Source organism: Opisthocomus hoazin, chromosome 8 (genome assembly GCF_030867145.1).
Source record: "Opisthocomus hoazin isolate bOpiHoa1 chromosome 8, bOpiHoa1.hap1, whole genome shotgun sequence".
Classification (NCBI taxonomy): Eukaryota; Metazoa; Chordata; class Aves; order Opisthocomiformes; family Opisthocomidae; genus Opisthocomus; species Opisthocomus hoazin.
In genome coordinates this window covers 9,974,897-10,000,245 of record NC_134421.1, presented here as the reverse complement: position 1 = coordinate 10,000,245, position 25,349 = coordinate 9,974,897, and the positions used below count along the sequence as shown (strand labels likewise).

At 40.6% G+C, this 25,349-nt stretch overlaps 1 protein-coding gene across 1 annotated transcript in view; it reads right to left on the bottom strand.

Annotated features, from left to right (window-relative positions):
- TRIM24 (tripartite motif containing 24) overlaps positions 1 to 25,349 on the bottom strand; it is a 66,080-nt gene that overhangs the window by 28,429 nt on the left and 12,302 nt on the right. Inside the window, exons 2-4 of the mRNA XM_075428562.1 lie at positions 12,021 to 12,139; positions 3,616 to 3,763; positions 1,040 to 1,172 (exon numbers count right to left, since the gene is read on the bottom strand). Of these exons, the coding sequence (XP_075284677.1) occupies positions 1,040 to 1,172; positions 3,616 to 3,763; positions 12,021 to 12,139 (400 nt within the window). The remainder of the gene's footprint in view (positions 1 to 1,039; positions 1,173 to 3,615; positions 3,764 to 12,020; positions 12,140 to 25,349) is intronic.

Here is a 25,349-nt window from a genome sequence, read left to right as displayed (position 1 = left end):
GTGAGAAAAATGTGAGAAACAACTCTGCAGACACCAAGGTCAGTGCAGAAGGAGGGGGAGGAGGTGCTCCAGGCGCCGGAGCAGAGATTCCCCTGCAGCCCATGATGATCACAGTGAGGCAGGCTGTCCCCTGCAGCCCACGGAGGTCCACAGTGGAGCAGACATCCACCTGTAGCTTGTGGAAGACCCCACGCCAGAGCAGATGGATGCCTGAAGGAGGCTGGAGCAGGCTCCTAGCAGGACCTGTGGACCTGCAGAGAGAGAGGAGTCCAAGCTGGAGCAGGTTTGCTGACAGGACTTGTGACCCTGTGGGGGACCCACGCTGGAGCAGTCGGTTCCTGAAGGACTGCACCTCATGGGAAGGACTCATGCTGGACCAGTTCGTGGAAGACTGTCTCCCGTGGGAGGGACCCCATGGTGCAGCAGAGGAAGAGTGTGAGGGAGTTCTCCCCCTGAGGAGGCAGGAGTGGCAGAGACAACGTGTGATGAACTGACCACAGCCCCCATTCCCCGTCCCTCTGCGCCGCTCAGGGGGACGACGGAAAGAAAATCAGGAGTAAAGTTAAGCCCGGGAAGAAGAGAGGAAAGGTGTTTTTAAGATTTGGTTTTATTTCACATTAACCTACTCTGATGTGACTGGTGATAAATTAAACCAATTTCCCCACAATGAGTCTGTTTTACCCATGATGGTAATTGCTGAATGATCTCTTGCTGTCCTCCTCTTGACCCACGAGCCTTTTGTTATATCTTCTTTCCCCTGTCCAGCTGAGCAGGGGAGTGATAGAGCAGCTTTGGTGGGCACCTGGTGTCCAGCCAGGGTCAACTCACCACACCGGATTAAAAACTGGAACAATCACACGTTCATCAGCCACACTCTTCCGGATACAAAACTCTGTTTATTAGTGGCCTTCAGCTCTGAGCAGAAAATTTCATTTTGCACTTTTTTCACCTGACTGTATTCCATATAGCTAGAGCTACAATCAACTTCAAGCTATCTTCTACAAGAAAGTTGCATAAAACATATACTTTGTTTCAATACCTGTGTTCTTTGTGTTCTAGTAACTGACAGTCTCGGCAGGTCAACTTGTCACAGGTTTCACAATACAACTTCAACTGCTCCTTTTTGTGGTAAGGGCAAAACACAGGTCGCTGACTGGTCACACCAACTGCCTCTGTGGAATAAAGGAAGATGTCAGTCCAGGGTCCAGAAATTATTAAAGATTTAAATTATCCTGGTTTTTCTTACCGTATTCCTCACCTAGATGCTAGAATCACAGAATCATAGAATGGTTTGGGTTAGAAGGGACCTTATACATAGCCCAGTTCCAACCTCCCTGCCATGGGCAGGGACATCTTATCAGGCCACCTTGTCAGGCCACCTAATCAAGAATATAACAGCTGTAATCTCAAACTGTAACGTCTCACTCTTGATCAAGCATGGAGCTAACACGCTCTCTCATAGAAAATGTCTAGAACCTATTTTACCATAACTTCTTACGGCCCCAAAAAACTATTACAAAAGGAGTACCCAGTACTGTTGCAGCTGCAAAAGACATTGCACAACCAGCAAGTTACTTTCTTAAATGGAAATGAGGAGACTGCTGACTTAATTCGTTGCTCTCTTCTCAGTCAAATGGCTGAAAGGGGGTTGGAGGATATCAAGACACAGGCATTCAAAATTGTAAAACATACAGAGTATGATAACCAGGAGTTACTAAAGTCCGTTCAGGACCCTATTCTAAATGAGTGAGAGGTCTCACCTTCAGTTTTTTAGTGAGCAAACACCAAAGCGCATAGGAAATACCACCAGATCATAGAAATGAAATCTCTCCTTTAACCAATTTAACGGACAAAGCCTAATTTCTTATGAGTTAGGTTGGACACCGAGTTCATGAGGATTATATGGCCTGTAATGAAAACTGGCTTCACATTGCAGCCCATCCTTCACTGGAGATCAGTAAGATCTCTCTTCCACACCCATTCATTTACTTATTTCCATGAAAGCTGGAAGAAGTTATTTTCAGATCTGTATCCTTCAGTCAAAATTCTTTGAAACTGACCAACAGACTCGAAGGAGGCCTGAACGCACAGAGACCATTTCTACTACCAAGTCACGTTCAACATAAGAGTCAGATACTTTTACCTACTGCTTTTGTCCTCTCCTGAAAGTACACTCAGTACTCATGTTTGATAAACCACATCTGAAAGGGGGATACAGACTATGGTGTACATTTCCAGAGTATCATACTGGAAGCTACCCTTTGAGCAATAAAGATTACAGAAGTGAAAGCCTACATTATATACAAAATTGACAGGACCAGATATGGTGGAATGAAAAATAAATATCTATTATAAAACATATATTGATAATAATATATAATAATTTATAAAAATAATTTATACATTTCCAAGATAAATCATGCAAGTCCAATGGACTTCTTAGAACTGGTAGAATGTTTGTCAGCATCCTATTGTATTTATAGTTGTCCTACAATGTCACTAAAAGACAAGACACAACGAGCATAAACTGAAACAAACGAGGTTCTCAACGAATAAAAGCACAACCCTTGCTACCATGAGAATAGTCAAGGTTTCTCAGAGAGGCTGCACTGTACGCCATGTCCATCCTTCTTAGTTCTCAAGGCTCAAATGGATAAAGCCCCGAGCAACCTGATCTGATCTCATAGCTGACCACTTTAAGCAGGAGGTTGGACCAGACGATTTCCTGAGGTCCCCTCCAACCTGAATTATCACAGATCCTACTGAGGAAAAACACCTCAATCCATAACACCCTTTCCTTTAATTTCTAAGGCAAAACATTTCAAACTTAAAATATACTTAGCTAAAATGTGAATTCTGGCACGCTTTATTGCTAACAGTGCATGCTTTGTGATCAGAATGCTGAAAAAATATAATCCACTTGTGATTGCTGTGGTATACAACAATAAAGTTCATACAAACCATTTGGTAGACCCCTAGAAAAACTAAAGGAGCCAAATGCATAGAGAAGTATTTTCCGCAGCTGATCTCTAAAGTCTAGACAATAATTTTCAATCATTTCAGGTGAAAGATAAAATCTATGTGTGTTTACTGGTTTAAAACACTTTGCACAAAAATCATACGAAATACTAATCTGTAGGGTTTCTTAGCACAATGCAGCATATCTGACAGAAAAACCTGACAGAAAAACAGCTGTCATACCCCCGGCCATGACAAAGTCTCCCTTTTCAGTAGATACATTCTAATACATCCAATGCTTGAAATTCGGTTTTCTATTTTGTTAGCTGGATCATTTAAGAGATTCACTTAGATGGACAGTAGCCAGAGAAACACCAGAATCGGTTCAAATGGTTGCAGCCTTCAGCAATGAAATTGAAATTAGTGACTGGGAGGCAGGAAACTGGGAACATATCCATTACCAACCAGAAAAATAACATGGTCCCACTAATTCATATGCACCAAACTCACATGATAACGAATCTGTCCTTTTATATTTACTAGGATTAAGGAATACAATTTTTGAAAATTTTCACTTTAAAAAGAAATGAGGTGGTCTAACACTGTTTTCCAACGCAGACACACATTCTTTGTGAAATCATAAATCCAGTGTGTTACCTGGAGATACTTCCTCTTTCTGCCTTACTGTATGATCCTTTGTGAATTTAACCCTCTGGTGAGCTCTGATGCAGGTCTTGCACAACCATTCTACACATTCCACACAAAAACCATTAGCTTCTGCATTGTCTTCACAGCTTGTGCAGACCTGACATGAGGAAGAAAAGGCAGCTGTTAAAATAAACATGGAATATACATACCAGCTATTGTTCACGTATCATCAGTGCACTTTCAGTTGTCCGAAAACTGTGAAAGGAGAATGGAAAACTGTCTGAGGTACAGGACCAGTATAAATAACTCTATAAAAGTAATTTAAAGAAAGTGGTCATTTTGTCACTGTTACTCTAAAACCTCTACCTGACATGATAAAAGTCAAACCACTACCTTTTGCCTGATGCTGTACACTTAGAAGCCATATAATGTTTACTATATACAATATGCTCTTGTGAAATATTTACTAAAGACAGAACACTATCAGCACTGCTCTGATTTTAGAAGCCTCCCTTAGTTCGCACAGAAGATTTAATTTTAGTTTCTGCTCACCTGCTTAGATTTTCAGGAAGTACACAGAGTACTGAACAGCAGGGTTCTTCTCAAGAATCTCTGCATCTCTACTTAGAGAGAGCATTCCAGGTAAGCTTACCAGTAAAGCTACCCTTCAACAGATTTTGAACAAATGCATAACAATTTTCAAACTGTGGCCTGTTCGTTCCTGGGGCTCTTTGGACTATACCCAAGAGATCGAGAAAAAAAAAATTATTTAAGGAAAACAAACCTGGTATCAGACCAAAACCTCTCCACACAAAGTCAATACACACACAAGAAAAAATTCCTATGGATCCACAATTCGAACAAGAGGTTGAAAAGTACGAATGATGAACATCACCATTTCACACGCTCATAACATTATTTTATTGCTAACTCCTCCTTTACAATGCCTCTCTAGTCATACACTCAGGGGGCTTTCGGTGGTAAAAATTGTGAACATGCTTGTGCAGATACTCATTTAGGTAACTACCATCCGTTTCTATCAGCGTTTAGCACTGCTGCTAACAAGCCTCAAGATGTCTTCTGAAGATTGCTGTGTCCTACAGATCAGCGATAGAATTTTGCTAGCAGGAGCAACAAGAAGAAAATTTAAGATTCTAGTTTAGTTTTCAGTTTCCTTAAAAAAAAAAATCCAACTTCTGCAGCCACATTAGATAAATACAGATTAAGTTAAAGAGGAAGCAAACATTTACATCCTATGCAGATACGTAACATATGTACAACTATGTCCCAGCCTCCCCTTCAACAAAAAGAGGAAAATTCGCACAAAACTTGCCTTAGGCCACAAAGCAAGTTACTGACAGAATTGGAATTTGAACACAGGAGTTCCAGATTCCCAATGCTGTGCTCATTCTTCTGGATCATGTTGCCTCTCAAAGCAAGTATCTTCTGAGAAATGAAGTTACAACACAAGGGTTATTAAACCCTCTTGTCACTTGGAGTTTAAAGCAGTTCCGTTTCATTAAAGGTGACCCGCAAAGGAGAAAAAAATGGGCTTGTCCGCTTTTTACTGTTTCTTTACAAAAAGGAGGCCTGAAAGTTTCCTTTTTAAAAAAAATCTTCTTTTTTTTTTATCTTCTGTTTTGTTTTTCTTTTTCTTCCCCTCCTTCTCTCAACAATAAAAATTCTAGTCCTACCCACACTGGTTGACTCAGGAGAAATACCAAAATCAGGACATCATAAAAAAAGGCAAGAAAATGGAAGTAAAACAATTAAATGAGGTGAATTGTAATCAGGAAACTGAAAATTTTTAGTTGCTCTTCACCCTTAATTTCAATGACATTTTACAAAAAAATAAATAAGTATTCTTAAGGACTTAGAACAGTTTCTTGAAAAAAAATTAATAACAGGCAAGTAGCACTGAGGCATTGCTTCAACGTTCCATTTTCTCTGGCAGGAGCTCCCATGAAAGAAATTCCCTCCATTCTCCTTTGCCTCATCAGGTGTGCAATACAACCCTCTGCAAGACTGTGGTGTAAAACCAGACTGATTACATCATTGTAGCCCAAGGATCAGTTACATCAGCCCTGCTGACTGGGCAGTGAACTACTGCAGGACAAGAAAGAAGTTTTCAAATCAGCCTTGTTGCCAGAGTGGTAGCATCATGCTATGCTCCCAGATACCCAGAGGTGTTTTTGCAAATGACAAGTGGAGAGTAAGAGATTGGATATTTGTTTTTCTAGTGTAAAAAACTCAACAGTGAAAACAAAATAAGCAAAGGAAAAGAAAACAACAATAAAGTGTTTCAGGCATTCTTTAGGTCAAAGAAGCAAAACAAAGAAAAAATAAATTAGAAAAAAGCAGGGAGTCCATTTAAAAAAAAAAAAACCACAACCCAACAACAAAAACCCCACAACACCCTTTCCAGGTCACCTTTAGCAAACTTAGGTAGATAAACTTGCTATGTGCATTTATGTACATTCACAGGATTTCAGCAGTTATTCATTCCTCTGAGATTCCAAAGCTTTGTCTATTTTCCTTTTTAATATCCTGTAGCTTTTCAACCAATAATCAGGTGCTGTCAAATGAACTGAAACTCCTCCTTTGTAGTCCAAAAATATAAAGTCTAACTTTATACTGTTCAAAGCCCCCAAGCGGAAGAGAGACATATTTCTAAAATTTTTCATAGACATCATAACTCATGCTGCCAAAATAGTCATGCCTTCTTGGTAGAAACTAGATTTGCTTCTACCTACTTCTTATTGGAAATATACATTTTCAGATATAGCTTGGATTTTGCTAGAAGTCTTAATTATTAGAGTAAGTTGTATAGCTCAGGTACATGGAAGTACAATCACAGCAAATATTTGCTATACTCTTACGAAACCTAAAACTTATTTCACTCCTATTTTTGTGACTCATACAAGCAGTGCTTCAGTGATTTCAAAGAAAACTCTCCTCAGCTAACCTGTAAGTCTTTATTCTGGTTAGACAGATATTTATTTTTAATTGACTTTTCCTTGTAATTATATTTAACTCAGTTACTAGTTTTAGTATTTATAACTCGGGGAAGTGTTCATTCAGCCTTCATTCAAATTTAATGAAAGCTGAAATTATTCAGCATGTTGCAGGTAAGTACTATTTTTTCTGCTGTAAAAGCTTGCTTGTTTACTTAAAAACAGATTTGTTTGCAAGAGTTGAGGTAGTAGAGCTGTCTTCTCAGCTACCGCAGTAACTAACCACTCTTTCAAATAAATATACTTTGAATATTAAAGAGATTAAATAAGCAAGCAAAGGTTTCTGAGTTTTAAAGGAAGAAAGCACAGTAGTCCAGAGGAATATTCACTGAACTAATGTTCCAAACTTCACCGGTGTAAATGAGATGCAGTGGTTTCCCCTTCTGGATCCAAAAAACATCAGTGCTAACAGTTTGATAGCTAGTGCTTGGCACATACAAAAGTACCAAAGACAGCACCTGGTTTTTGGGAAATTCTCGCCCATATGTAACTCTAAATATGAACCGCAGGTGACACCTCAAAACACATGAATCCTGATCAATGGATCCTCCTTTCCCCAACATCTCTGAAGCACAACAAAACCATACTATGACTCTTCTTGAGTCTGTTACCACCCACTGCCCTAAGTCGGTGGCTTTCAAAGACGTTTTGGCCACGGCTACAGTTTTGATAAGCTATTCAGCATACTAGTTCTTTGGAAGAACACATGGGGGCTAGTCTGGCATCATACAAAACTAGAGAAACTTTTTTGTTCTAAATTGTCCTTATTAATTGCTCTATTATGCCAGCCAGACCTGCTGTCTTAGTATCCAGATCGAGTAACAGATCTAAACTCATAACTTGTTTTGTTACTACATTCCCAATATCTCACTTAAAGCCCAACTGTTCTTCATTCCTACTACAACATTTAAAACTCTTGTGTCAGTAACTGGTAAAGACACAGAAAGTATGCTCACCATCAAATAGTACTTTTATACGTGTTCTCTTCTGGAGAGAGAAGCTACGAGAATTAGGATGTAGACTAAAATGCACTACAGGTTCAACATGCTGCAGCAACACCAACAATATCACTATGATCTTCTCTTCTGTGTCAGTCTCACACCATTTTTACTTTGATGGCTTTGCACAAGCATTAAACAATCGTCATCTGTTCAGTTCCTAAATTTCCCTGTCCTGGTTTCAGCTGGGATAGAGTTAATTTTTCTCCCAGTAGCTGCTTGTGTTATGGATTTAGCATGAGAACAATGTTGATAACAGTGATGTTTTCAGTTGTTGCTATAAATCAAGGACTTTTTCCAGTTTCTCATATTCAGCTAACGAGCAGGTGTGCAGGAGCTGGGAGGGAGCAGAGCCAGGCAACCAGCCCAAGCTGGCCAGTGGAAATATTCCATACCATAAATGTTGTGCTCATTTTATGAATGGGGTTGGCCAGGGGGCAGGAATCTATCGGCTTTTCGTTTTTCTGGGAATTTGAACGTTTCCAGGAGTTTGGCCTTTTTCAGGAATTTTGTGAAATTTTGCAAAAATCCAGGGGGCCCGTGATCTCTGCTTATGGACTGGCTGCGGATCGGTCATTGGGTAGCAAGAAAAATTGTATTGCATATAGTTTTGTTTGCATATTCATTATCATAATTATTATTATCATTGTTAGTAATAGCATTAGTATTAGTATTTACTTGTCTTCTTAAACCATCTTTATCTCAACCCACGAGTTTCCCCTTTCGTACATTTTCTCCTCCCCATCCCGCTGGGCAGGAGTGAGCGAGAGGCTGTCTGGTGCTTAGCTGCTGGCTGTTGGGTTAAACTGTGATATTCCCTCACTTGTCTACCTTCGTATTATTCAAATCTAGTATTTGCTTCAGTAACGGGTCTTGTGTTAGAAGCTCCTTTCCACTCACTCTTCTGAATCAAGTAAATTAATTTTTACCGTCAAACTTCTCTTCAGCATCCAGTAATTTTGTTAAGTCTTTCCATAATCACAATGCAACAAAAATTATAAAGAATTTGCTCTTTAAAAGTATTTATGTCCTAGCTGCCCACAACCTATAATGGTTATTTTCAGAAAGATCACAACTGCATTTTCCGTTAGTCTCTTTTCTTCTGGAAAGCTCCCTATGCTACTAGCCAGCACAAAATCCATAACGTTCTCTTTAATGCTAGCCAGGAAAGTCCTTCTGGAACATACAGTAGTTAGTTTTTAAACTTTCTTCATGCTTACTTCTTTTGCTCCTGAAGTTTTCAGTAGTAATTGCTAGAAAGCACAGTTGTGTAAGAAGGGTACTGAACTGTTAAATCAGGCTCAGATAAGGTAAATATGATTTTAGATAGACGATGGCACTTCAATGGGTTCCAGTTATTTTTCTCATCCCACAATGCCAGGCTCCATGATATGCCATTTGCTGCCAGTTTTAATTAAACACGCTAAAAAGTACTTTAGCATTATTACCATTTTAAACCTGAAACAACCAAACCTGAATTTGAAAGTCCTTTTTTTGCAGTCTCTCTTGAATTGAAATGAACCAGCCCTTCCTGACAACACACATATACCGGCTGGGCACAGACATGGACCAGTGGTTCTAAGCCACAACATCACTTGCATAGAACGCATGGCTTGCCTCTAATTCTAATTTCTTAAACATCCTGCTGAAGCTGCCAAACTATCAAAGCCAAACTAACCATTTCAGTAAAAAATTTCTATAAAACAGCCAGAAGGTGGATGATGTCTGATCCAATATTTCCTGCAAGTCTCAGTTTCTTTTCCACTTTAATTCCTCTGATCTGTTGCCCATTTTGCTACTGGCAAATATCCTTTCTTTTCTCTTTGCTCCTTCAAAGGCAAAACAAGACAGACCGATTAGATCATCCTTAAACCTCATAATACTCCCCCTTGAACAGGACACTAATCTGTTTAACTATTATTAACTTTGCTGTTCCACAACAGATAGCTTTATAGAATGGTGTAGCGCTTTTTTTATGGTTCCAATGTCAAAGTACAAAGGAACGTCCAAAAAGCTTCATTATCATACCAAAACAAATCTATTCAAACAAACAGAACTGCACATCATTCATTCCCAAGAGGTAAGGTACACGCTTACTTAGCAGGCATCTAACAAAACATCTAGCTCCATTTAAAAAAAAAAAAGTCAGCAGAAAAGCACATGAACGTACTACTCTGCTGGTTCAGCAAAGTCTGCTGGTTTGCCTTCAACTGCTGCAGAAAGTATGCTGAGTTCAGCCAGGGAACTTAGCTGAAGAACAGATATGCTTTCTGAACTGCAAGCCTGCTGCTTTTTGTTTGGAAGAGAAAGAAACAAATATGGAACGGAAGAGTAAGACAGATGCCTGAGAAGGGAACTTAAGGCAACACAAATGCTTTGAAGAATGTCCCTGTCACACCACTCAACAGGGATGATTCCCAACAAGCTACTGAAATATGTGGAATTTCTCTTTATCTCTCTCCTGCAGATCAAGATCAGCAGGTAAACAAAAGAGACACCTCCCTCAGTTCCAAGGAAGTGCCTGACTTATCTTGGCATCACTGAATTTGGCGGATACTCCAACTTTTGATACCCTATGACTGACTGAAATACACTCAATTTTATATGATTATGAACAACCTCAAGAATATAAAGAACACCCCCTTGAATTTTCAATCCCTTATCCAAGTCTCAAAGACCTCAATACCCACTTAAATTGCACAGAAAGCAGAAAAAATTGGGGGCGGGGGGGTGGGAAAGGCTTTGTCACTAAACCCAGGAAAAATACTTCTAATTCTATCACCACTCTCCAAAGTAATATCTTAGAGGACTTGTTACATAACTAAACAGAGGTCATGGCACAGGCCCAAAAAAACATTCAGGACTGCTTCTGCATAACAAAGTTATTTGTCATCTTGCTTCTCTTCCTAATTTTAAAGTCACTAAAATAGTTATGATCAAATTTTCAATGCAACAGGGATCCTTCGTGTTCTCATGTATTGAGAGGCTTTGTGTAAATCTCACAACCATCTCCAAAACTCAGACGCTTCCCTGAAACACTCAGGGGAAGAAAGCCCAAAGAAACTAAACAAACCCACCCCCCCCAACATAACAAATGCAAACTTCAAACTATCCTACATTAAGGGAACGCTGCTGATACTTCCAGAGACTTCCAACTAAATTTCAGTTTCTGGTAAGGTCTATAATTTCTCAGAAATCCAGTTGCAAAATTCCTTATAAGCTGAACACAGTTTAATGGTTTTCAAGACATGAGTTCAGAGATGATGACAACATTTGTGCCTTTAATAGCCAGTGAGCTGGTATCACAAACACGAGTAGGTACTTTCATCAGTTCCTGAGAGACATACCCATTCATATATCTAAGCACAAATCTCAGCTAAGCTTTGAAACAAGCAGACTACACAATAAAGGACCTCCAGGAAGCTGCCCCCGAAATAAATGCATCAAGAGCCAATGATACAGGTCCCTAAAACAGAAAAGCAAAGAAGAGGCATTTTCAAAATTAAAGGAAACCACCATCCAAATGTTAGGGAATGAGTTGAAATGCAAGCCACATTGACATAGCAACACTTTTGTACTGTTATTATGCAGAATGAAGCAACATATAAAGAGGCTGAATTATTTTCAATAAGTTCCTGGAATTTAATAAAAAGTTTATGAGTAAAGAGATACCTGAGATACTCTCTTACTAGCTAAAAATGAAGACATGCAATATTTTGATACCAGACATTACTAAACCATTGTCCTACACAGATGTGATTATTCATTTGGTATTGCTTCCACATTAGTACTCTCCTCCTGAAAAACCATCATGAGGAAAAAAAATGCAGTACTACTATTCTTCCAGATAAACAGGTTTGGATTGTATGAGATAGCTGTTATTTGATTGCAAAAGGAAGAAGAGGCAACCTACGTAAGAGAAACAAACAAGAAACCCCTACAACATACCATCTTTCCCGATTAGAAGTTTGAGCCTCTTGCTTGGTAACTGCACTCCAGCTATCTAGTGCCATGTTTTGTCAGTGCTGAGATAAGAAAAATAAAGTCAATTTAACTAGAGGATTCCATTTTCCAGGGAGATCTCTTGACATAGTGTTTTTTGCGTCTGTGCTTCAAAGAGTGCTTCAAGTGTCCCGTCCAAAGTATTGAAAATCCCATTCTAACACCTATTTCTTACTTTCATCTTATGCTATAATGATGTAATTTTATACCAACAATTAAAAATAGTTTCCTTTTTCACCTGCATTTTCATTGATCTTAACTGATTTTCTAGAATAGTTGCCCCATGCAATGACTTTAAGTCTTTCTGCATACAAACAGCAAAAAGGCCACACAGCAAGAAGCCAAGGATATGCATACACATCCAAAAGGTGTTAACTTGATTACACGTTAATGCACTTACCTGATTTGATTTCTCTACTGTGCTACTGGGAACCTCTGTGGTATCCTTCACAAAAAAGTTATCGATGATGTGTCTCTCTGCACATTCCTGACCACAAATTGGACAGCGGATAACACCAACTGGGAGAAAAAAATTATTATTTAACATTATTATTATTAATTATTATTCTTGCTGAACTTAAGATATATCAAACAACTTCAAAGACAGCTTGTAAGGATAAATACTTCTAAAGGGTGTTTTAATACTATCCTGTCAATAAGGTGTGAGTTAAAAAAAAGCTAATTCTCATTTATAACTGAAGTAACCTCTACCTGATATTCCCTGACACTGTGTTCGTTCAACCAAGGTCAAGTACCTTTTTGTTTCAATCCTATAAAGAATTTGCCTTAATCTTACAGGAAATTCATTCCTTTTCTCTAGAGGGAATGTATTATCATTGACAAGTTGTTGTTATGAAATGGATTAAAGTAAACATTTTTTAGTGTGGAGTATTAATTAGTGACATCGAGTGGTATTACATACACACTAGCAATGTGACATGGCTGACTTCAACTATGTAATACAAGAAACCAAAATGTAATAAATTCAAAATTAATGAGGCAAGTTGTACAGAGGAAGAACGGACCTGTATTAATCTTGTAACTACCTTCACACTAAGCAAGGGAAAGCAAGCAAGAAAGACATAGGAATAAATAAGGAAGGTCCTCTCCCTCCTCTCCTCTGCAAGACACTCTGGGGAAAAATTCTAAGACAGTAACATACTTAAGACTCCTGGTCAAAGAAAGGGCTAAGAACCACTATTCAAAGGGTTAAACAATTAATAGTTTTCTCAAGAGAAAAAAAAAAAGGACAAAGTCAAAACTTGAGGTTCGACAGTGACTAGACTAGACTGAAGTGGAAAAGTTGTATATGAACACTGTAAAACAGACACCTTTCCCAGGTGCAGAAAGCAGAACGTCTTAGCACCAAGGCTTGTTTATCATCCAATAAAAATCTCTACAATGCTAGGCATCAACATCTTGCTTTAAGAAAATTATCACAGTTGCTATCATCAAAAAAAGAATTGAAACTAAATTAGGTTGAAATAATCACTTAGGACATGGAATTCATCATGCAAAGCCTACAGTAGAATAGTCATAGATTCTAAACCTACAGCTGCCATTTGAGAGGAGGCATGATTTTAGAGCCTTAAGGAACAGAGGCACCGTTTAACCCAATGAAGTTAACATCTGCATAGAATTCAGCACTTGCATATTTAACTAAAACAGCATGGGCTTAATACTGTTCCTCTTTCACTTTTACAATAAAATGTAGAAGTACAGAAACTATGAAATATTTCACTTTCTGCAGAAGAACTTAATTCCTTCTCACAGGTGCTTCATGAAAGATTTACATAACTTTTTTGTAATGCTCTTCCAATACACGCTAGAGATTTAACTGGCTAACCCACTATAAAGCAGTTCTCTAAAGAAGTCCACCAGTTTTACCAAATTAGCTCTTCGTTCTGGGAATTTAGCCAGCAGTTTTTCACTTGTGTGCAAGGCATTTCACTTTCAACTGAAAGGCTATGATGTTAAGCCTGGTTTTATTATTACTGCCACTTTGCCAGTCTGTATTTCAATACGTATTTGTGCAGCTTCCTCTGATACACAAATTCTATATTTTAGCTAAAGCTTTTGTAACTTTTTTTATACCACCATCATGAAGGATATTTAAGAAATCCAATTCTGGTATGTCAGGTAGTTAATAGAACTCCAACATTCCGACATGGATGTATTTCTGCTGCTCTCCTAAGCTTCACCTTCAGCCCCCAATCTGCATCACTGACCGAATGCACTATCACTTATGCTGAAGCAACACGAGAAGCAGCACAAGGATGGGTAGGGACCAGCACCGCCACTGAAGATTAAATATGGAACCACTGTATCCGAAACAGATCTGTTGCATTAAGCTGAGTTTACAAACCAGCTTTTAGACACAGTGGGCAAGGAAGGGGCAGGGGACAAGTTAGGAGACTGTAAACAAAACATTTCATTTGCATTTTCACCAGCAGGATACTGCCAACCCCCTGCTCAAGAGATCACTTCGAAATTCTAGACTGAGATGGGAACAGGAAAAAAGGAAAACTGCCCAAACCTCTCAAAATCCTCTTGAAACCTCTTCCAGAATTCCTTATACTGTCTAGCCTTAAGCCTAGGTTTTCTTCTGCAGCTGCGTGTGGGTCCATTTGCTTTTGTTATAATCCTTGGTTGATGACTGCTACACAAATCAGTTTTAAACCAGGTTTATTCAACCTCAGGACCGTTATTTATGTGGAAACACCTAATATCATGATCTCAATGTAACTGGTACCGCCAGGCTACACTGTTATGCACACAGCTGGCAACATAGGCCTTTTCAGCACAAAATGTAACACACAGATTAGCCAAGCAGCATTCCTTGCAGGTCCTTATTTACTATTCTCGTTGTATCCGAGCCTCTTTCAGTAACGTACTGAACAACAGAAACCACATGTGACCTTTTTCTCTCCACTCTCCAAGTGGGAAATGGAAGGTGCAGGCAGAGTGCTCTCTGGATGTTTTTTTCATGCATGTTGCGTTTGAAATAAAAGCTTCACGGCAAGTAACAGCACCTAATGAATTCTCACAGGTTGATTTCAGAACTTCAGTCTAGCCACCTCAGACAGACAGTCCCACAGATACGCTGCACATCAGCACTGGAATTTCTGCTAGTGCTCCTTATCAATAAACAAATAGTACAGTGGAGCACACCATATAATCACCCCACAGCCCTGCAGAACACCATGAGGAGCTGGCAGTTCACCAGAACCCACATAGCTGAGACACTAAGTTACTGAGAAGGAAAAACACAGTTTACAGTGAGCCCAGAATTCAGAGCTTCTATGGGAAAACAGAGGTAGAAAAGGAAAGACAATGACTATTTTGTAATTAAAATGTAGATAAATATGAAAACAGTGTATTCAAAGTTATAAAAAGAACACCGACTATACTGAAGTAAAGACACACTTTAATTTAGCAAAGCTCATGGACAAACATATATCTGTTTCAACGTTTAAGTACTAAAGTTCTATTTGGAAACAGTAATTTTCAAGTCAACTCTTATAAAATGCACCTTTTTGTATAAAATGATAAAACTACACACAGACCAAGCAAAGTTTTCAGCCATTCATTCAATACAAATTTTACAGCTGCCAGCTATCACAGATCTGACAGGATTTAAGTTGGTTCACGTCATTTATGTTGCTCACAGCCCAAAATGCATCAGCACAACCCTAAGAGCACACACCCATAAAGGCCAGGCTGCAGAGTTACAAACAACAAATACTGTGAACAGAAGCAAGAAAGTTACTGGATTTGTTCAGTACCTGTTTCTGAAGACGACATATAACACTGACTTTTTTTTTTTAATGTGTGGAGTCCTCTCTTAGAACAATCGTAGAATAGTTTGGGTTGGAAGGGACCTTTAAAGGGCATCTAGCCCAACCCCCCTGCAGTGAGCAGGGACATCTTCAACTACATCAGGCTGCTCAGAGCCCCGTCCAACCTGGCCTTGTATGTTTCCAGGGATGGGGCATCCACCACCTTTCCAGGCACCTGTTCCCGTGTTTCACCACCCTCATTGTAAAAAATTTCTTCTTCATATCCAGTCTAAATCTACCCTCTTTTAGTTTAAAATCATTACTCCTTGTCCTGTCGCAACAGGCCCTGCTAAAAAGTTTGTCCCCATCTGTCTTATAAGTTCCCTTCAGGTACTGGAAGGCTGCTCTACGGTCAGCCCGGAGCCTTCTCTTCTCCAGGCTGAACAGCCCCAACTCTCTCAGCCTTTCCTCATACCAGAGGTGTTCCAGCCCTCAGATCATTTTTGTGGCCTCCTCTGGACCCGCTCCAACAGGTCCATGTCCTTCCTGTGCTGAGGGCTCCAGAGCTGGACGCAGGACTCCAGGTGAGGTCTCACCAGAGCAGAGCAGAGGGGCAGAACCACCCCCCTTACGCTGCTGGCCATGCTTCTTTTGATGCAGCCCAGGATACAACTGGCCTTCTGGGCTGTGAGTGTACAACGATAGCTCACGTCCAGTACCCCCAAATCCTCAAGCCCTTCATCCCCCAGTCGGTATTGACACTTGGGGTTGCCCCAACCCAGGTGCAGGAGCCTGCACTTGTCCTCACTGAACGTTATGAGGTTCACATGTGCCCACTTCTCAAGCTTGTCCAGGTCCCTCTGGATGGCATTCTGTCCCTCAGGCATGTCAACCACACCATGGAGCTTGGTGTAATCTGCAAACTTGCTGAGCATGCACTGGATCCCACTGTCTACATTACTGGTGAAGACATTAAACAGTACTGTTAAACAGATTTGGTCCAGTAACATGGTGCTTTGGGTTTACACTTCCAGGCTTTGGTAGCAGGTGGGAGCTGCAAGGATGTCCTCTGTGAGAGGACAGCCATGTCTGACAGAGCCAATTCCAGCCCGCTCCAAGATAGACCCACCACTGGCCAAAGCTGAACCCATCAGTGATGCTGGTGGCATCTCCATGTACGTGTTTAAGAAAAGGTAAAAAAATGCTCTGCAACAGCAGCTGGGAGAGAGTAAGAAAAATGTGAGGGAAACAGCGCTGCAGACACCCAGGTCACTGAAGAAGGAAGGGAGGAGGTGCTCCAGATGCCAGAGCAGAGCAGAAATTCCCCTGCAGCCCATGGAGGTGGCCATAGTGAAACAGATTGTCCCCCTGCAGCCCGCGGAAGACCACATTACAGCAGACATCCACACTGCAGCCTGCGGAGGACCCCATGCTGCAGCAGGTGGATATGCCCTGAAAAGGAGCTGTATTCTGTGGAAAGCCTACACCAGAGCAGGTTCCTCACAGGAGCTGTGTCCCATGGAGAGGAGCCCATGCAGGAGGAGGTTTTCTGGCAGGAACTGTGGCCTGTGGGGGACCCACAGTGGAGGTGCCTACTCCTGAAGGACTGTAACCCACGGAGATGACCCATGTTGGAGCAGGTCTCGAAGAAAGACCCTGTGCTGATGCAGGTCGTGAAGGACTGTAACCCGTGGGAGGGACCCCACACTGAAGCCAGGGAAAAGAGCTTGGAGGATGGAGCAGCAGAGAGGAACTGTTATGAACTGACCACAAACTCCATTCCCCATCCCCGCTCCATCACTCAAGAAGGAGAGAAGGTAGAGTCAGGAATGAGAGAATGAAGTTGGAGGGGTGTGAGGGGGAAGGTATTTTTTTATTTTTGTGTTTGTTTCTCACTATCCAAATTTATTTAATTGGCATTAAATTAATCTTCCTCAAATTGAATCTGTTTTGCCCATGGTAGTAACTGATAAGCAACATTTTTTTTACAAGATAGCAGGAAAACTCAGACAGATGCATGCTAGAGTCTTTTGATATCAACAATAAAAATGGAAACTGTATAATAAATATCAGCATATTAATGACTTCACAGTTTTAATAAGTTATTCCTACTGTCTCATATCACATTGTTTATAATATATTTTGTATGTACAGTAATGATTTGATAAAGGAATCACGGACGGATTTGAAACCCTTTTTTCCTCATCCTGTTTTCCAGCATGAAGGCTTAACTCAGACCATGGACAAGTATCCCTCCTAGGTCCTGTGGTGGTAACAAAACACAGTGCTGCACGCTAAGGATTACTGCTCTTCCCAGCCTATTAATAGACCCAATAGAGGAGTTTGACTTCTTTTGGAGCATGAAGAGTCAGGCTGGTTTAGTGTCATAACTGACAAATAGTATTAAGACCAATGGCTGAAGCAAACACAGGAGCACACATACAAGCTTTTTGCTAACAAGCCAACAGGTGCTGTACCAAGCAATGAACTAACTTTTTTTGAACAAGCAAAAGGACAATGGTATTTTCCAAAAACATCTCTGCTCAAAGAGTTACAATTACATACAGGAAGAAGGAATGCAATACAAATGCAAGTTAATACAGCTCCAGCATTTTCTTACTACATTCCATGTATGTATCTGCTTTTAATGTTCATTGGTACACCTTTTTTCCTCATAAGCATTTAATTACATTGTAAACTGTTCCTTAAGCATGCACAGAATTCCTAAATTAACCACTGACTCAATTAACGTTTCCTCCATCAAGTCCCTCTCCAACACACTTTCCTAGTGCCACAATGAATCAAATGTGGGTTTTTTTTTTTAAAGTGTTAAAGTTTGGAAGCAATTGTGCAATAGCTTTCTAACCATGCTTAGTCTTATTGCCAACACTTCCTTCCTCTTGTTTCAAGACACCTGCAACTCCCCAGTTGTGCTGCAATTTACTTCAGTGCTTTCAAGGCTGGAAACTCTAGCTATTATAATACGGTCTGTTCAAGAAGATTAAAATTCTGAGCAGCAAGATACTAAAAGCCATTTAGTTGACTTCCTTGTATAAACTGGTAAGCAAAATAATTCATCCTCTAATGAAACTGCAGAAGAAGCATACTATGTCATCAAAACAAGAACTACGTTATTGCTGTAAAGGAAAAAAAAAAATCATCACTATTTTGCTGTTCATCCTCTCCCTCCCTCCAAATACCTACTTTTTTTTTTAAAAAGGAACAAGGGCAGAAGAGAAGAAAAAGCTGGAAAGCTGCAGCACAGAACATTATTAACCTACACACTGTGGGATAATATTATGAAATTTCACTAATCCAAAAATTATTTCTGCAATTCATATTTGCTATACCAAGTATATGTTCTTCAAGCATGTTACTAAGTCAGCCCAAACCTCACATTTTCACAAAAGACAAAAAAACAGTATCTTTAAATAAAAACTGTCAGAGCAATTATAAATGCAGCAGTGTCAGAAGCAGCATCAGATTCAGGCTAGGATTTTGGCTCATGCGTTTCAGGTTAAGCACATTCCTGAATGGTGAGGCTCTATTGTTTATCCTGATTAAACTGGGGGTAAGGAGGACCTCTAATTCCACATTAATGTTCTGATGCTCAGCTAATTCTTGACCCAATCAACTCTAAAGAGCTTTGAGATATTTGTGTGTGAATTGAACAATACAGTTAGGAGGCTTCCAAGACCAAGTTATTTTTTAGTGAACAAAGCAATTTTCCTTCCTGAAGATTCTCTGAAGTACAACAAATTGCCAGAAATAATATGGAAAGCATAATAAATATGGAGAGCAGAATAAACCTCCCATAATCCAGCAGGAAGCAGTTAACAACCTGCTACACCACCTAGACAGAAGTCTATGAGGCCAGATGGGATCCACCCAAGAGTGCTGAGGGAACTGGTGGAGGAGCCGGCCAAGCCACTCTCCATCATCTATCAGCAGCCCTGGCTAACAGGAGGTCCCAGATGACTGGAGGATTGACAGTGTAACGCCCATCTACAAGAAGGGCCGGAAGGAGGATCCTGGGAACTATAGGCCTGTCAGCCCGACCTCGGTGCTGGGCAAGATTATGGAGCAATTTATCCTCAGTGCACTCACCGGGCACATGAAGGACACCCAGGGGATCATGCCCAGAGAGCACGGGTTCATGAAAGGCAGTTCCTGCTGGACCAACATGATCTCCTTCTATGACCAGTTGACCCACCTAGCAGGTGAGGGAAAGGCTGTGGATATTATCTGCCTGGACTTTAGTAAGGCCTTTAATGCTGTTTCCACAGCATCCTCCTGGAGAAACTAGCTGCCCATGGTTTGGATGGGTGTACACTTCACTGGGTAAAAATCTGGCTGGATGGCCAAGCACAGAGAGTGGTGGTGAATGGAGTTAAATCCAGCTGGTGGCCAGTCACGAGTGGTGTTCCCCAGGGCTCAGTTTTGGGTCTGGTCTTAACATTTTTATCAGTGTTCTGGGTAAGGGGATTGAATGCTCCCTCAGTAAGTTTGCAGATGACACCAAGTTGGGTTGGAGTGTTGATCTGCTCAAGGGTAGGAAGGCTCTGTAGAGAGATCTGGACAGACTGGATCGATGGGCTGAGGCCAACTGTATGAGGTTCAACAAGGCCAAGTGCCGGGTCCTGCACTTCGGTCACAACAACCCCACGCACCGCTACAGGCTTGGGGAAGAGTGACTGGAAAGCTGCCTGACAAAAAAGGACCTGGAGGTGTTGGTCGACAGCTGGCTGAACATGAGCCAGCAGCGTGCCCAGGTGGCCAAGAAGGCCAATGGCATCCTGGCTTGTATCAGGAATTGTGCGGCCAGCAGGAGTAAGGAGGTGATCGTGCCCCTGTACAATCATGTCCCTGGTGAGGCCGTACCTCAAGTACTGTGTTCAGTTTTGGGCCACCCACTACAAGAAGGACATTGAGGTGCTGGAGCATGTCCAGAGAAGAGCAATGAGGCTGGTGAAGGGTCTGGAGCACAAGTCTTATGAGGAGCGGCTGAGAGAACTGCATTTCTTTAGTCCTGAGAAGAGGAGGCTGAGGGGGGACCTTATTGCTCTCTACAACTATCTAAAAGGAGGTTGTAGCGAGGTGGGTGTCCATCTCTTCTCCCAAGTAACTAGTGACAGGAGGAGAGGAAATGGCGTCAAGTTGCATCAGGGGAGGTTTAGATTGGATATTAGGAAAAATTTCTTTACTGAGAGTGATCAGGCATTGGAATACGCTGCCCAGGAAGTGGTGGAGTCACCATCCCTGGAAGTGTTCAAAAAACATGTAGATACGGCACTTCAGGACATCATTTAGCAGGCATGGTGGTGTTGGGTTGATGGTTGGACTTGACGATCTTAGGGGTCTTTTCCAACCTTAACGATTCTATGATTCTACAAAGAGTTGACACTTGGTGTTTTAAATGTTATTTCCTTTCAGAATGCCTGGTGTTGCACTATACTCTAGAGACGCAGGGAATATGTGAGAAAAACAGATGTAGTATTACTTAAAACAGAACACAAGTTGATATCAAGCTACCTCTCCCATTCTTTCATCAAGTATGGTGGGATGGGTAACTAGGCAAGAGTGACCTTACATTTTTCTAAAATTGCCTGAAGTATCATCAACACCAAAGAGGATCCAACGGTGACTCCACCAACCAGAGCAGCTACCTTAGTAACCAGGGACCTTCCGTCAGTTGTTCCTTTTCTGACCGGACTTACCCTTCCCCCATTGCCTGTTTGTTTCAATCCCTACGTTTCCCTCTCAACATTTTGACAAGATTCAGTCAGTGCCAGCTGATTCGCCATTCTTCCTTCCAATTGAGAATATTCATTCCTACAGAACCTCATTTTCTCCAGTAGTAAAGAGACACCCATCTTCTGGTTCTAACAGCCACCCACATTATTCAAATCAAATGCAATCCACTGCTTCCAGCCCTGTAGTGCCCATTACAATTGCGCAAATGCAGGAGGGAAAAGCAGCAAGAAAAACACACAGGATGCAGCTGTAAAATAATTTAAAATTTCAGTGTGTTTGGGCCTGAAGCACTGCAAAGTTTAGTGGATACAAACCAAAAAAGAAAAAGCATCTGAGAAGCAGAGAGCACAAAACCCCCCCTACGTATTGTTAGAAATAGGTAAGGTTCCTCTGTAGTCTTCGCACTTACTGAATCTTCAAAAGGGCAACACTTCAAGGGATGAGGTAACACATTAGAATGCCTTTCACTGAGAAGAGTCCCATTTTATGTGGGCTTAAGTTTTCAAACTTAAGAATCCTAACAAGAATTGCATCGTTTGCTCTCTTATAATAACTGGTTATTACAGAAGTATCTTCATTCAAAGGTATAAACCAAAAGAAACCCATTGTCTATCAAGAAGGAGGAGGCTTGAAACTGTTTCTCCTCCTGTCTTTGCGCATTGATGCAGCTGAGGGAGAACCTAAGTATAGGTAGGCAGTCCACTGAGCATTGAAAGTAAGTACTTCCAGTGTGTCAATTTGTAACTGTTAGTGTCCAACATTAAATCACTGCATGAAGTAAGATTTTAAAAGCATAGTTACCCGTTTGTTCTTGCTCAGAAGAATGAAGTTCTCCAGTGTCAGGCTTTATTTTTGTCTAAATAATCCTGTAAGTTTTTTGGGGGTTTTTTTTTTGGGGGGGTTGGTTTTTGTTTTTTTTTTTTGTTTTGGTTTTTTTGTTTGTTTGTTTTTAACGGAGCGAGTATTTCCAGAGTGCCCCAGTGAGCAGGTGAAAACATATTACTTAAACTGTGAGGAGTTCCATAATCCACATCATGATTATCGTGAGGATGGTAAGTGATAAGACCCCACATTTTCATCCACTCCTTCGTGCCAGGACAGTTGTTCATGCAGCTGTACAGTGAGCTGGATCAAAAGCCCATGGCTTTTGAGTAGGAGTAGAGGGGAAGACCTCCACCCATTTTAGCAGCAACATCCATTCATATAAAAATCCAGTAGCTGCGGAACCTCACCTTCAGACTTTGCTTGCACCAGGCCCAGACACCACATTGCTAACAAAAGTAACAACGCTGGCTCCCCTGCCCATCCATTTCCACCCCACGCCAACACAACATTTATGCTGCCACGCAATGAGCTGGATTTAGGGAACACGACATGGATTAAATGGGGCTGTGCCGAGAAAGAAGAGTTTGTTTCCACCATAACAGTTCTCACTGGCTACAGGCTCGCAACGCATATGCCCCTTTAAGGAAAGCCAGCCTGCATTTTAGGCACATACAGGAAAACATGGCACATTCTTATTCTTCCTCACGAGTTACAGCCTGCGTCCACAGCAATGCCATCTCAAGCCATTCAGCAGAATGGATTTTCAGCACATACTGTATTATTTCCAACTCAGTTCTCAATTTCCTGGGAGTACATTCCAGACTACTGAAGCATCCGGAGACAATAGGAGGGGACTGCTCTGGTCTGCCCCAGTTTCAGCTCATTTGCGTCTTCACTGTAGCAAACAGGTTTCAGAGCCAATTTAATCAAGCCACTGGATAATCATTTGTAGCTCCAGAAGGGTATTGTTGTTTGTAGATGCACAGTGCTTTACTAAAAAAGCACGGATTAAGGGTTCCCTTTCTTCAGTACAGATCAGACAAAAAAAAAAAAAACAAAACCCTAGATTTGTGAAAGAGGTCTCTATGAAATACAGTGCTTGGAAACAACTGGTAACTAATTTTCCCTAAAATGACATTGTCATTACAGCAGAAATTAATTAGGCTTGCATAAAGCAATCTTCCTCAGTTTTACAGAAGTCTTGTTTGAAGTTTTCACTATACAGATTTCAGAACCGAAAATACTAACAGCAAGTCACACATACAGTTAATTTTTTTTTAAATGGGCATGCTAGTTAACATTAATAGAAGGTATGTTAGAGAATTAAGACTGTGCCAGCTATAAGATTTTTTAGCATAACTACGCAGAAAATTAGGGCATCTCAATTGTGACCTACAGAATCTTTTCTCCTCAGGCTGTGCATATAGACACCATTAACATTTGCAAGGTTTTTCATTAAAATGCATGGGGTTGAGGGTAAACTGGTTATATTTACACAGGTCATGTTTTTCTGTTAAAAACAAACACTTAGAAAACTTCCTTTGAGAGACGGTATCATGTGCAGTAACATCTCCATCAATTTTAAAAATAATTACTGCTTTCCTCTTGTTTCTCATTAAACCAATACTGGTGCTGCAAAATTGGCAACTTCTTCAAACCAGTTTGTTCCAGAAAAAGCTGCTCCTATCTAGTTCTGACAGCCTGCTGATGCTAGTGGAGGGGAGATAGGTTAAACCAACAAGCAAGTGCATCTCAAGGGGAAACTGGCACCTACTGCCAAAACATAAACATTCAAAGCAACCACATATCTAGCGGAGAAGTTTATTAAAATCTGAATGCTTTATTTACCACCCTTCAAAATGTAAATAGATGAAAACAGACAAAGACTACTAGCTGTAATCCCCCCCTCTGGAAGAGTGTTACAGGCCAGTTTTTATGCTGCAGTGCATTGACTTTCTTGGGAAGCACTGCAGATCTGAATTAAAATATTTCAGCTGCTCCGTGAAATGGTTCATTGTTTTTGCTATACGTGCCCAGTCTTCAAACATTTCACATATCACATATTGGACTTCATAAATTGCAAATTTTGCAAGGGCTGACTCTCCAGCCACTTCTGAATACCTTAAGAAATTTAGAAGAGAGAGTTTATGTTCACATCCAAGGCTGCCCAATGCATTTCCTTCGACAACACAATTATAAGAAGTGTCATAACGTAACAAAGGGAAATAGTGCTATTGTGGGACAGACAACATTTAAGTACAAGACGATGAATAAAAACTCACTGCCTTGCAATGAACATGCTTAAATGATGATGCAGAAGCTGCCAACAATTGCGCCAATTGTCACTGCTGACTGTGATGAGCATTTCTTTCATCAAAATTAAAATACATTCTTGCAAGTCCTGAAATTATCAAGTATTTTCAACTTCACGTAATGAATTCAAGCATACAAGACACAAGGATTTTTAAGATTCAGTGACATTCTTGCATCGTTTTCTCTGAGCAGCCTAGTATTTAATTTTTCAAGTTGCTAACATTTTGAAATTGGGTTTAATGCTGTCCAGATTCACACATTCTATGGAAATATCATTTTGCAGACACTCTAGGTTCCTGTCAACAGTGCTCTAGTCTATTGTATCCACGTGCTTCTAGAACAAGGAAATTAATACCTGTCTCTCTGAGTAGCAACATGTTAGCATGTTGTTATTACTATTTAAAAGAGATCAGTGGGGTAAAAAATTTCCTTTGCCAGAATCCCTGGTACCGAGATGGACCCCGCCGTGGACTTCCGAGTACAACACAGCTAGCAGTCATTTCTTTGTAGCAAGAAATGCCATAGTGTAGTCTTCATCTTTTAGAGTTCTCATCTACTACCAGCTGACAGTTCAGTAGTTGCAGTACAAGGCATCTACTACCAGAAATTATAGCTATAAAAAAAGTAGGTAAGCGGATTATCATTTGGGCAGTTGGAGGCAGTCACAAGCCAAAGAACCAAGCCTTTCTGGAAGACACTGAAGGAGTTGGTTCTTTTTAACCCTTTGTTGAAAAGATTAAAAATATACTCCAACATGTGACACTCTTCACTGTGTTACCCACTTCCTCTGTTTAACCCCAGATACCGTAATGATCCCATCAACACTGAGCAGATGTCAAGGTCAAAAAAAAAAAAAACAAACACCTTGAAAAATAACTTCTAAGTATCTAGCCCACATTAGGGGAATCAAGTTGGAAGCAGCAGTCGGAACAACAGCATGTAACAGTTTTAATCAGAGTACTTCAGGAGAAATGTCATCCAAAACAGGAACGGTAATGCAATTCATGGCCTTCGGCTAGTTCATGTTACTCCCTCTCTTCAAGTGCTCTGTGATCTGT